Source organism: Colossoma macropomum, unplaced genomic scaffold, assembly GCF_904425465.1.
Source record: "Colossoma macropomum unplaced genomic scaffold, Colossoma_macropomum, whole genome shotgun sequence".
In the NCBI taxonomy this organism is placed as follows: domain Eukaryota; kingdom Metazoa; phylum Chordata; class Actinopteri; order Characiformes; family Serrasalmidae; genus Colossoma; species Colossoma macropomum.
In genome coordinates, this window is record NW_023494804.1 from 17,713,844 (window position 1) to 17,728,014 (window position 14,171).

Consider the following 14,171-nt stretch of genomic DNA (forward strand, 5'->3'; position numbering starts at 1 on the left):
TAATGGCTTGACGTTACTACATTTCCATGTACAGATATGATATTTTATTAGAATATTTAAGTAAATAATATAATTCTGTTTTATTTTATCCTTACAAACATTGCTTAAACCAAACAAAACATGGTACTGAAAAAACTGTTGGTAACAAATCTGGCCATATCTTTGCAAAACAGTTTTGCATAATATTTACCTTTTATATCTATTCCCATAGAAATACATACAACTTAATAATCTGCCTGAACCCAAAAGTAACACATTTTTACATGATTTCACTGAATGCATGAAGCAACTCTTGCCTAAGCAGCACTAAGCAGACTCAAATTACACCATTTAACCTTTACAAGTAGCAGAGGTCCTTCACCAGTCAGCCGGAAGCAGCTGTTCTTTGTCGCTGACCTGAAATCAGTTTAACTGTTTTCCTGTGCGGCAGTTAACGTTAGTATTTCTAGGAGACTCCTGGCTCAAAATCAGCCGTACAGATCAGGCGCTCACCATGACCAGATGAGTCACTTCAGCGTGCTAGCACGTTCCAGCAAAGACCAGGGCGCGTCTCAAACCGCAGAATTAGTGCACTACGTAGTGCGTCAGCCATTTTGTAGTGCTGCTTGAATTTTCAGCGGTATATTTGGTTTCCTGTGCAGTTCCCTAACTAATGCTGTCTTCAAGTCTTCCTCAAAAGTTCCTACTTACAACTTGTTTTCTCTGTGTTCGAGTGGTTTTGGTGGACGAGCTGGAAATAATGTTTCTTAACGTTTCTTTTTCTATCATTTTTTTCTTTCTTTCAGCAGAAATTCAACAATGCAATACAAATTAAGCGATGACATTCACACTGAAGGTGTCTCAAAAGAAAAAAAAAAAAAGATTTGTCATCTGTAGAGTGATCAGAAAGTGGCTCAGGACAGCAATTTCCAAATGTTCCAACTCGTTTTAAGTTAAAAACATGTTACATAATTCAGATATTTGCTAAAAGCGATGTTGCTAGCTTTCTAGCAGGCTAATGTGCTTTGCTTGCTAACGATGAAATTAGCCTCACTTCCAGTATTTGTTAGTACACTTACGTCTCACTTAAAACTCTCGAAAGATGTAATTTTCCTTTTTAAAGTATTAATTTTATATATTATTTTCATGGATTCTGACGATCGGGCTCTCCCCTTTTTTAAAGTGCAGCAATTACGTAAATTTCCAATAAAATGGCAGTTAGTCTGGCTCTTTTCACTGAAAAGTGATAAAATACATCACCTGAACAGGCCGATTTCTTGTTAGGTTGTAGGGGGCGAGGGAACTGTTTTGAACATTCAGCAAGGCGACCGCCGACACCTTGTAAAGTTGACAGACACACGAGAAAACCAATAGAATAGGACCAAGTGACATGAGCGGACCAATAATAATCCTCTAAACAAGGTGTGGGCGGGGCTTAAAGCGTTCAGGCGTTGCTGTCCTCTGAGCGCATGAGGACGGCCAAAGCACACTTGAGTTAGAAAGTAGGAGAAACTGGTGAGGAGGATTGTTTACTGTAACCTGTGGACAGAAAGCGGAGTTTGTTATTCAGCTTATGTGTTGTTCGTTAGTGTCTGTAGATCATTTTCTTCCTTGAAGCACTTCCTTTTTTACAAAGTGACAGCTCCTGTCTGTACAAGCGTTAGGTGGCTAAGCTAAGTTAAGCTAGCAAGCTAACTTAGCTAATGGCAGATGTCCACTGGCCATACCATAGTGTTTAACTAGTCATTCTCGCTTGGTGTGAATATAGAAAATGAGCTGTATGTATTTGGAGCTTGTAGTTTAAGCGGTTTTATCTGAATATCAGGTTGTGAAATACTTCCTTGCTAGCAAGTAGCTGATCCATGTGGTTTGACAGTGTGACATTGCATGCTGTTTGTTAGCTGCAGAGCTTCAGAGCTGTGCTGCTGCATGGAGATCCGCTGGCCAGGTATGTACACACAGAAGGGGAACTTTTACCGCTACCTCAGATCCAGCACGATGCTCAGATGCTGAAACGTGCCTTACCATAGCTGCTGCACATAGGAGGTCAGTTGTATTCACATAGCAGGGTCACAGTTGGTGCTGGTGCTCCACATACTTGGACTTGGACCATGTTCCCCTCCGTCCACCGTCGTCCCATTTGCAGCATCAGTGCCCGTGCTGTCCGCCTGCAGTGCTGCAGTGCTTTCAGAGAGGCCCACAGTGCTGCACATGTCAAATCTGGCCCTATTGCATGGCTGGGTGGACGTGTGGGCCATCTCTTGACATGGCTCTACAAAGCAGGAGAAGGTGCAGGTGGGTTTGGGAAGAAGAAGAAAGAAGGGTTGCTGACCATCTTGGCCAACCACTGTAGTTTTGTGACTGGGCAGAGACTGCGAAGAGCTTTTCAGATAGCTGAGCTGTACTCTAACCTTTACTCTGAGAGGACCAGGTGGACCCTGGTGGGCAGCATTTGGCGCCAGCTGCAGGGCAGGCATTCCCAGGCTGGAAAACTCGTGGCTGCCCTAGCTGGGGTCTTCATGTGGGAAGATGAGAAGATAAAAGATGATGAAATGAGGAGGTTGGTGCTTTTCACGGTTCTTTCTGCAATAAAGCAGACTCCACTTCCCTAATTCAGTACCCAGCGCTGTCTATGTGTTGCAATATTTCACTGAATTTTTCAAAGTTTCTGCATAATCGAATTGTTGAGGTGTAAACAAAGTCACTGAGAGTGGTTTGAAGAGGGGTTGCAATGTCTGCAGGACAAATGCAGCCATTTTATATTCTATCCAAAACTCCCAATGAACCTGCGTGTGTCTTTGGAGTTTTCATGTGTAATGTTGATGATGATTAATATGACTCTACATATGTGCAAAATACAAGTATTACAAGTATCGTAAGGCATCAGACAGTGTTTTTATAACTATTTCATGCAATAACTTTCTGTGAGGGAGCTTTTAGAGGTGGAAGTTTGGGTTACTGTGAACAATTCTGACTTGGTAAGTTTCTGTAGAAGGGAGCGTTTCACACCAAACCACCCTGAAAAACTTTACATCTTTACCATTATGTAATGCAGAAATTTTGAAAAAAATAGTGGAATTCCCCTTCCCATTAAAGGAACAGTTTGGTGAAAAATTAAATTTATACAATTTTCTCCCTTATCCCAAATGTAGATCAGCCAAGTCTTATTTGGGCTCTTATTTGAAGTTTGTATTGTTAGTTTTACACTGGAACTGTGAGGCTAATGTTGCTAACAAGTGTTTGTCACCCAAAATCTTTTTTTTCATGTCCAGGTGCGTGTGGGAGCTGGAGGCACTGGATGCTGTGAAAAAGCAGACTGCTGTTACGGGCCGGGAGAAGCCCACGCAGGCAGAAACTGGCTGGGAGATTGTCATTGAGAAAAAAACCTTCAAAGTCTGGAGGAGACCGATTGAAGGAAGCCACCTTTTCGAGTATAGAGGTGAGGCCTCAGACTGTGCATTTCTGATTGTGGGCTGGACACCATGGCACTGCAGTAATGCTAATCTGCGCTCCTTTGATCCTTAATCTACAGCAGTGTGCCAAACTCTTACATAACTCGGATTTCTTTACAGTGCTGATGATAGGAACCGGGGTAGGCTTGAGCCAACTGACGATAGTGTAGATAGGATTCTCAGTCAAGTTGGACGATTTAAGTGTCAGAAAATGTGCCGTCTGCTCAAAAGCAGTCATGTTTTTGTTGGAATCTTGGTTTTCCTCTATTATGTTTTCTTTGAAGGGCCCATATAATGGAAAACCAAATTTACAGCCTATTTTGAAATAATTGTTTCTGTGATGCCACAAGAATCAAGTTGTTTACATCCATGCCACCTATTTAGCTCATAGCAGTTCAGCCCTTTCATGTTGAAGTTTAGAGTTTTCTCTTAGTGCTTTTTGAGTGAGGCACAGCACTAGACAACCAATCAAATGAGTGCTCATTTACATATACCAGTATTTAAATGCACAGTAACAAAAACAGCCTGTTTAATTCTAAGGGATAAAGAGAGGTTGGAAAATGGCCATGTAAAAATGAATTATGACCATTTTTGATACATAAAACCCACACAAATATAAGTGGGCCACACAGGAAAAATGTAGGATATGGGCCCTTTAATGTGAAGTCCATGTCCTGTAACAGATATATATATTACAACATCTATGAACATCCTGTATTAGTGCAAGGCAGCACTTTTTTCTTTTTTTTTCCCCTTTTTTTTAACATGTGGTTGTGCTTGTTAAACAGATAAAGCTTGCTGTCGCCACCCACACACAAAATGGCCTCCTTCAGGAAACATGAACGAGGGCTTAAATGATCTGACATTGCGCTTACAAAGTTATTAAACCAAAAATAGACAGACTACTTTAATATCATGTCTAATATCATAATAGCAACAATGAGTTAAAATAACAGCATTATATAGGCTTCATCAACTTCATTGATGTTTAGACAGTACATGTGTAATTTATTAACACTACAGCAAAAGATAGCCTCAAGTTAAACCCCTACACGATAATATCATCAAGCATCCATGGTTAGGAGCTGGATTAGACTATGGTTTGTTGCACACCATCTCACAAGCCTAACCAGCAGTTGCGATGTCTACAGTGCAGATGTACTCATTTTATGTACTATTTTCATTTGTAATGTTAATAAAATAGTAGTAAAGAAGTTTTCTTTAGGGGCTATTTTGCAGCACAACACCCTTCATTTACTCCTCCATGAAGTTTTATGACCTTCTCAAAACTTTTGTAAATCAGTGTCTCAGGTATCAGGCAGTGAATTTATAACAATTTCATGTAATAACTTTCTGTGAGGGAGTTTTTAGAGGTGGACGTCTGGTTCCTATCACCACCACTGTGAACAGCTTTGACTTGCGGCATTTCACGTCTAACCACTCTGAGTATCTTTTTCATCATAACCATTTCATTTTGTAGAAATTTTGAAAAATCAATGGAATTTGCCTTTAAGAGTGCGTGGGCAGTTTACCATTCCATTCACCAGTCTCTGCATTTACCATTCTTTGAATCCAGTGAATTGATTAAAACTGCTCTAAACTGTCCAGCACCTCTATCACAAAAGGTTTTACAAAATGTCCAAGAAACACAGACTGACTGTCTTTCTGTTCCTTCTTTCTGTTTCAGTATTTGGTTCATACACTGATATTACTCCCAGACAGTTCTTCAATGTTCAGGTATTGAGAACCTTTGTCTTTGTATTTATTGTATTCTGTGCTGAATTAAGGAACGAGTGCATGCACTGTTATTTATTGAGTAGTGTATTTGTATATCTTTAGGTGCATATGCCAAGTTCTAGGCAAAAGTCAAAGGATGTGCTTTGTTGATTTTCTAAGTGAAAAAAGTTAACGTCCTCCAGAGAGAGCACACTTATGTGCACGTTAGTGCAAATAAGGAGTAATTGTGTATTAAAATGAGCAGTGTGTTCTCTTATTTTCACTCAAAAAATTAACATATTATTAAAATATTATTTGACCGGGTTACCCAAACTTCTGCATTTAACTGTTTTGGCTTTAAGCACACGTGAGTTAAATTTAGACCCTCACACCCCTATGTTTTCCCTCTGACCTAGTTGGACACTGAATACAGGAAGAAGTGGGATGCACTGGTCATCAGACTGGACGTTGTGGACAGGGATTTGAACACAGGTTCTGAGGTCATCCACTGGGCCACACATTTCCCAGTAAGCTCTGAATCCATCTCCCGTATAACAAGCCAGTTTTAAAGCAGTAGTTTGAGGAAAAAAAAATAATTTGCGCAATTTTCCACCTTACACCAAATATAGCATGGTGTATGTGGTGTAAACTTTTTCTCTCTCTGCCTCTCTCACACGTAAGCCTCTTACATGTTGTTGTGGTTTAGTTAGGGCCAGGTCCAGGCCTTAAACAGAGTGCTCAGCATTCAGGGATTTGAATGGCTGAAAGCTTCTGTTCTTGCTTATCTCCTGCGCAGTATCCCATGTACTCCAGAGACTACGTCTATGTGCGCCGCTATGACTTGGACCTCGAGAACAACATGATGGTCCTGGTGTCCAGGTACGCACTTTCAGGGGCTGTTATACGTTACACCAGTGTTATAGTCCAGCACTGTTTTCCCTACTCACATACAGCTGCATCTGTAGCATACCGTAATAATAAACTTTATTTATACATTCTTGTACAAAGGTTTGAACACCCGGGTCAAATCACGTTTTGTTGATTTTGTGAAAGTAGTTAACACATCCTTTACCGAAAACACACTTACATTTTTTTGCATTTTTCTGCAAATTTTACTGCTCATTTTTTATTTATTTTTAGTTTAACATACTGGACGAGAAATGAAAACTAAAATATAAAGTGTGCCATAACTTTTGCACAGGGCACATTTTATGTTTTTATATTTTTTACCCCAATGTGTTACACGTAGCGAATAAATAGTGATTATGCATTAAAATGTGCATAAGTGTGTTTTTTGTCAAAGATGTGTTAAATTATTTTTTCCATAGGAAAACAACAAAAACAATTGGGCATGGAAGGAAATGATGTAAAAAATTAGTACTTCACTAAAGCAGGTAAACAGACAAACAAACAAGGAAGCAATTAAATAGATGGATAGTGTGTTTGAGTAGGAAAATCACCAAACTATGCTAGACTCAATCCCTCCAGGACCAGAACTGAGCACCCCTGTATTACAGTGTTCAAAACTTATAATTACGCCCTTAACTCAGCGTGTAATCACTCTGTGCAGAGCTGTGGAACACCCAGGGGTCCCTGAGTCGCAGGACTTCGTCCGGGTTCGCTCGTACCGCTCCAGGATGGTCATCCGTCCCCATAAGTCTTTTGATGAGGTGAGAAACTTTTTTTTTCTTAAATACTCTTACATACGGAAACCGTAAAGAAACGTAGGTTTACATTTTTTTTTTTAAACCCAGTTTTTCCGTGATGGAGTTATTTTCATTTTTTCCTTGAGATCTTGTGATATATAAATATCATTATCACAAAGTGTTATTTTCTGGAGATCTTGAGATGTTTGTTCCGTTATTGGGGGTGTAATGATTCTGAAACTGAGACCGAAACCACAATACAAATGTCCACGGTGGTCTCGTGTCACAGTTCCGGAAGAAGGAAAAACCCAGAACGTTTTTTCTTCTTCACCCTCCCCAACAATAGGCAAAACAAACAACAAAAAAATCGAGGTCTGAACCTGAACTGTAGCTCAAAAATCAAGGTCTGAATCATGGATCTGGAGAAGGCTTAAAGCCCTAGCCATTAGCATGGCATCATAAATTTTATCTTGAGAAAACATTTGTTTTGCTGTGAAAGTGACATTAGTCACCATAATATAGATTACATTACATTACTGTCATATTTGTCACATTAGGCTGGGTTTTGCAATTAATAAAGTCTGAAGCTGTTTATAGTAATCTCAGTGCTGTTTGATGTTTCCATGGATCTTGTCTGTGACTTTAGGTTTGTTAGTCATTAATCAGCAACTAACAATGTTCAGTTATCGGTCAAAATATTTTTTTTAAATTCTCATCTCTCATTATAACCAATTTCAAGTGTCTGCATTCTGAGCAGTTTTGAGATGCTGAGCTTCAAAGATTTTGCATTCCAAATACCAGAACTAAAATGTGTGACACACCTCATTATACATGAAAATGACAGGCAGCTTAAATTTATTCCAAATGTACAATATCAAAAATTTATTTTTCATTCATTTGTATTATTTAATGGTGTTCTATGACATTTAGTTCTTGTCTGAAGACAAATGATCGTTTTCTTATTCAAAAGAGCATTGCAGATTTTCAGGGCTAAATAATTTGTCCACTGCAGAGGTCAGTTTTAGGTGGGAACCATTAGTTTGAGTTTCCTTTAGGTTAGACAGCAACCAGCTACTGTAATAAACTGTCACAGCAAGTAAGTGTAGCAGGTCAGTCTGAAGGCAGTGTGAGTCTGATATATTGAATTGTTTCCTAAAGAATTGAAGTTGAATCGCTTTAGGAAACGAAACAATTCATTCTGTCAGTAAATTTCACCATGATTTGATTTGATTTGATTCTGATACAGCATTTAATTAATGCAGCCATAGTAAGTCCTGCTCTTATTTGGTCCTGATGTTCTGACAGAATGGCTTTGACTACCTGCTGACCTACAGTGATGACCCCCAGACGGTCTTTCCTCGCTACTGTCTAAGCTGGATGGTGTCCAGCGGTAAGTATTTCCTCTTCCCCTTCCTCCTCCTCCTCTTCCTGTTTTGGCTGTGTTGTGTGTGCTGCAGAGATACGTTACAACACTGAATCAGTAGAGATTCAGGAGAGGATAATTTCTCAGTTGTTACTTGTTCTCAGTTCAGAGCTGTTTAGAGTTGTTTGCCTTTTAACTATGTAAAAGAAATGACTTAACTTTCCAGCCTGTGTAAAATATAAAAATAAACAATTTTAGAAAATGTGCTAGAATCAGTTTTTCCATCCTGAAACTGCAGTTGTTTTCATGTACCTTCATGTACCATCAGGCCCAGTTATAGGACTGTTCTGCAAGGTTGAGTTTCAGGAGAAAACAGCTGTGCAGCTTCCACTGTTTATCTGTTGTATTTTTGGGCTGATAACAACCTGCTTTTCATCATCTTTGCATACTGAGACGTTTCATGTCAGTCATGGGTGTTTCTACAGTTACTGTACAGAGTCACTTATTACAGTGTTGGATTTTAGAGGATTTTATTCCAGAGTTTTCCAAAGTAAAAGTAACTGCAGCCGTTCTGCAGCACTGTTCTCCGGTTCATAACACCTGCTTATACAGATCAGACTGAAATTCTCTCTCTCTCTCTCTCTCTCTCTCTCTCTCTCTCTCTCTCTCTCTCTCTCTCTCTCTCTCACCCTCACACTCTCTCTCTCGCTCTCTCAATATTGCTTACAATTGCTTACTTTATCATCTTTTTTTTTATCTTTCTCTCTCTCTCTTGTTCTTTTATTTTTCTCTCATGTATTCTTTCTTTCTCTGGTCCTTTTTGCTTTCTTTACTTCTCTTTTTGTCTTCTCTGTTTCTCTTTTTTCTTGCGCTCTCTCTTGCTTTGCCTCTTTCTGTCCTTGTCTGCCTCTCGCTCTCTCTCTCTCGCGCGTTCTCTGTCTCGCTCTCTCTCTATTTCTTTTTATCTGTCTCTCTCTCTCTCTCTGCCTGTTTCCTTTTAATCTGTCCCTCTCTCTCTCTGCGTGTTTCTTTTTAATCTGTCTCTCTCTCTCTCTCTCTCTCTCTCTCTGCCTCTGTTTCCTTTTATCTGTCTCTCTCTCTGCTCTCTTTCTGCCTGTTTTTTTTTACCGCTCTCTTTCTGCCTGTTTTTTTTTACCCGTCTCTCTCTGCCTCTGTTTCTTTTTATCTTTTTCTTTCTTTCTCTTTCTCACTCTTTTTGCTTCTTTCTCTATCTGTCTGCTCTCTCTCTCTCTCTCTCTCTCTCTCTCACTCTCTCTCTCACTCTCTCTCTCACTCTCTCTCTCTCAGGAATGCCTGATTTCCTGGAGAAGTTGCACACAGCAGCTCTGAGAGCGAAGAACTTAGAGGTCAGTATCCATGACTACGTGGGTGTGATGAAGCCTCAGCAGACGCCTGCGGAGCGGCTGGAGGACGGTGCTCACGCTGCAGGCTCCGCCCACATTTACGCCTGAGCATAACTGCCTCGCCGCACGTCCATGGTCCTAAGCCTCGGAGAATGCGGGTTTGCGTGGCCGTATGGTCACCGTGACCGGTCAGATGGAGACGACACCATCATCTTCTGCCTGTTTACACGCAGGTAGCTGCTGCGGGCGGAGAAGAGCTGCTGCAGCCAGAGCCGGTTTCTACTGTGCACTGTACTGCTTTTTTTCAGATTATTTCTTTTTGTTTGTTTTTTTCTAGCCATCAGATCTGGAACAGGCCATGACACGAACTCTGCACTGACGGAGACAAGCCTGTTGTGCAAGCTTAGTTGAATTGGTTAGTACATTTGTTTACACTCTTAAAAAAAAGGTTCTAGGCTTCTAGGAAAAAATGTTTCATTGATTTATAACTTGCATTATATGGAGGTTCTTCACACCTGCACATTGTGCTTGCAAAAATTATTCTTTAAAGATCCGTCCATTGAAAGGTTCTTTAGGAAAGCAGAAGTGATTCATCTGTGGAATCACTCCAAAGAAACCCTTTTTGGCACCTTAATTTTTAAGAGTGTTCCTCCACGTACCTGTGCGTGTAAGGGCTCATATGTTCATCTCTGCTTAACTTTTGCTAGGACTGAGCGGTTCTGCGTCATTTCAGCATCCTCGCCAACATCGTTCAGGCCGATATTTGGTCAAAAATGACCATAACACCATTTTGCTGCTGTTGGAACAAAACCTCTTATCTCCAAAATGATAACTTTACAGGAAAAGGGAAAAAACTTTTAATGTAAGTCAATGGAACCAGAATTTTTCCCAAGTCATTTTACGTCATTTGTTTTGGTCCATTCATAATGACATTTCCATACAATGTAAAGGGCAACAGGTATTTTCAAATGATGTCACAAATGGAAAACGTCAAAAATGTCAAAAATGGAAAGACGAAGTTTTGTTCCGACGACAGCGATTTGCTCTCATTTTGGTGTCTAATGCCCACAGGCTTCTATTACAAATCTCTTTCAAGTCGACACTTTTTCCGTGCTTGTCTAAGAGTAGGGAAACAAAATTATTGTCTATGATGATGAACTGTACGCTACAGATGCAGAAAGACTGGTGTTTTCCTTCACGGGTGGCACACCAGGAAGACAAACAACCGCTGTGTTGTTGTAAAGAAACGGGATGAGATACAAAGCAGAGTAGGATTTCTGACCTGCATGTAAATGATTTCTGTAAATGGACCTGTATGAGAAACTCTGATGCTGTAGCATGATACAGAAATATTTTCACAAAAACTGTGATTGAGTCAGATGTGCTGTTTTTCCATGGCCTGATGCTTCATACAAATGCAACACATTTTCATAGATCTAATATTAGCAGCTGGGTGATATGACAAATAGAGCATCACGATACTTGAAGACCTTTTCTCGATACACAATATGCATCAGAATATTTTTCTGTGGTTTGATAAATTGAAGTGGACAGAAAAGAACCAGTAGTACAGTACAGTGATTTTTATTTAACTTTTCACACACTGTGCTGCACTGAAGCCAGTTAAAGAAGAGTAATTACACTCTTTTTGTAACGAGACACTCATGCTCCTGTTCTTTAAAAGAATGATTTGGCCGAAAGATCGAATTTACAGTTTTCCACTCTGGTGTCCAAATTTTGCTAACATTGCTAACGAATGCAAGAAGTCATTAGTCACCGAAATCTTTTCTGTAAATACATCCACACATCTTCACTCAAATTGCACCAGCTCTTCATTAAGGTCACACACTTGTTGATGTGATTAAGAGCATAGTTTGACTTATTGTAAGCTATGAAAATGAACACAGCTTTGTTTTGCTGAATGATGCAGGCAACCTCTTTAGACAGCAGGTTTTGTGCTAAATTTCGACTCCCTTTTTGAATGTGCATGCACGTCACACAAACGTATGGACACTACAAATTACATTTGCAGGGTGTTTTATATAAAAATTGTTGTATTTTGAAACTGGAGATATGTTCGTAACATATCTTCAGAATAGAAACTCTTCAATATAATCTGTAAAGTGGGAAATTTGATTCTGTTTGGGAATCAGAATTCAACACAACACATTTTGTTCAAAGGGGCTGATTGCTGCATAAATGATATCTAGATATGGGTTGAGTGGGTTGAGAGAAGTTTTGGGGATGTGTTTAAGGATAACATTTGGGTGACTATTAATTTCAAGTGTTTGTTAGCAACATTAGCCTCATAGCTCCAGCACTAAGGTTAAGAAGCAAAATTTGGCCAAACATGACTTAGCTGATTGAAGACATCTGGGATAAGTGAAAAATTGTGCAAATTAAATGCCTAATTAAATACTGATAATATCCATAACACATTCAGAAAAGCACATCCTGGTGTGATTTATCACAATAACGAGAAGTATCATTGAATTGCCCAGCCCGAGCCTAGGAGTGACTGATTTTTTTTTTTCTTTTTTTTCTTTCTCTCATTTCAATGAAATAGGACAGTGGTGTTGATACATATTTATATGTTCATGCTGAAGCAGTTGGTGAATGTAGAGCTTTGGAAAAGAGGGTTATGTACAGTGTTTCAGTTAGTTTTATTTTTGTAATTTATGCGTTTTCGTAAATGCAGAACTAATGCAAATGACTCAATTGTAAATGTCAGTTTATCTGAAAAATCGGTCAGATTTCAGACTGATTTCAGATCAGAATATGAATCCATATGGTAGTTTTTTTCCATCTATTCTTCAGTGCAGCCCTGATCCCAATTACAGTAGCATTCCAGCAGTTTTAGTGAATGACCTGCGTGACCACGAATCATACTTTTTCCCCAAACTATACACTATATGTCCAGAAGTTTGTAGACATCCAATGTTTCTCCTGAAATAAAGGGTATTAATAGTGAGTTTGTCCTGCTTTGCTGCAGTAACAGTCTCTACTCTTCTGGGAAGGCTTTACACTAGATGTTGGAACTTTGCTGTGAGGATTTGATTGAGCATTAGTGAGGTCAGGTACTGATTTTAGATGATTTAATACTGGATCACTCAAACTCATCCCAAAGTTATTGAAACTCCATCACTCCAGAGAACTCCAAAGCCCAGTGCTTGGGGGCGTTTATATGCCCTAGCCCACAATTAGCGTTGGGCATGGTGACCTTTGGCTCACTTACAGCTGCTCCAGAGCGTCTGATAGTCAGTGCTTTTCTATGGAGATTATGCAAGCTAAGTTCACCCATTAGAAGAGCTGTCTGGATACTTTTGGGCAGATAGTTAACAATTGTCTGTAGGATGAAAAGTTGGCCAGTCCATTTTTGTAACCCTTTAAAGTTTTTTTTTCATTGTAACAGTCGCGATGTGCTTGCGTGACAAAATAAGACAGTTTTGCACTTTTGTTGAGTTTAGATCATTTTTTTTCAATTGTTTTGCAATGAGTTTCATTAGCATGTGTTAGCTTACATTACATCCACACATACTTTGTTGAAATGCACTTAATGTCATTTGCTTGTACAGACAATACAATTACTGAAAGCTGTGGATTACATAATGTATATGTTTAAGAAGAGATGGGTAGTGACCAGCGAGCCAGAAGTGAAGAGAATGGTCTGTATTTAGAATAGACTGGTGATTAAATTAGGTACTTTGTCGTTGGAGAGTAAAGAAGGGCAGGTTACCGCTTGCTGTCCTTTATACAAGAATTTGTATGATTTTTACCTATATATATATATGAAATACGTGAGATTGGAAACATCTGATTTTCATCAGAGACGTGACTCCAGAACAGAAATAACACAGAAACTCACCATTAAAAATCATAGTTTGTGTTTTCTTTTTCTTATTCTTTTTCTCCTTTTTTCTCATTTGGTGATTCATTCTCATAAATAAAGGTTCCAGAGTGGTTCTTTGCTTGGATGTATGGTTCTAGGAAAATCTTTAAATGGTATAAAATGCTCTTTCTACATTTCATTTACAATAGTGGTCCTTTAGGGCACCAAAAGTGTTTCTTCCAAGGCAAAGAACACAATCTCATACCTTTATTTCTAAGAATGTTTTGTTAAGTCCTTTAATGCTTTCTTCTACTATCAAAATTTTGTTTTTGCTTATATAAATTACCATTCTCAATCTATGAATTAGATAATACCTGTGGGCGATTAACTTCTTGTTATTGTTGTTTAGTTCTCCCATGTAAACAAGCAGGCTGCACTTGTTTTGCTCAGTTTTAGGGTACAAGGACAGTAAAAAGCAGCCAAAACCTAAAAGAGATTTTGTATCAGTTTTGTGTGTGTTTTTGAAAGCAGTTTTGTTACAGAAGCTATTGATAAATAGTATTTAGATTTTTTGGTCAGATTTGTAAAAGCAAGACAAAGCATTAGACCAATGAAAGTGTGAGCATAAGCTGTTGTTTCTAGCATGATATAAATATGTATTTGCCTTTAAGAGAACATTTATCGCCATGTTTTCATGCTTGACTTGACCGTTTTAACATGTACAGTACTGTGATAAAGTGAGAGACCACCATTCATTTATTTAATTTCCAGTCAGAACAGCCGAGTGCATGTTATTCATTGTGTAATGAACTTGTCAACTAA

The 14,171-nt window shown here is 39.0% G+C and overlaps 1 protein-coding gene across 1 annotated transcript; it reads left to right on the forward strand.

Annotated features, from left to right (window-relative positions):
• The first annotated feature begins 1,425 nt into the window (after positions 1-1,425).
• stard7 (StAR-related lipid transfer (START) domain containing 7) lies at positions 1,426-13,721 on the forward strand. Its single transcript, XM_036594771.1, has 8 exons — positions 1,426-2,539; positions 3,252-3,418; positions 5,119-5,168; positions 5,564-5,674; positions 5,944-6,026; positions 6,718-6,817; positions 8,099-8,183; positions 9,465-13,721. Exons 1-8 carry the CDS (start codon positions 2,091-2,093, stop codon positions 9,626-9,628), a joined length of 1,209 nt encoding a protein of 402 aa, XP_036450664.1. The 5' UTR covers positions 1,426-2,090; the 3' UTR covers positions 9,629-13,721.
• Positions 13,722-14,171: the final 450 nt, after the last annotated feature.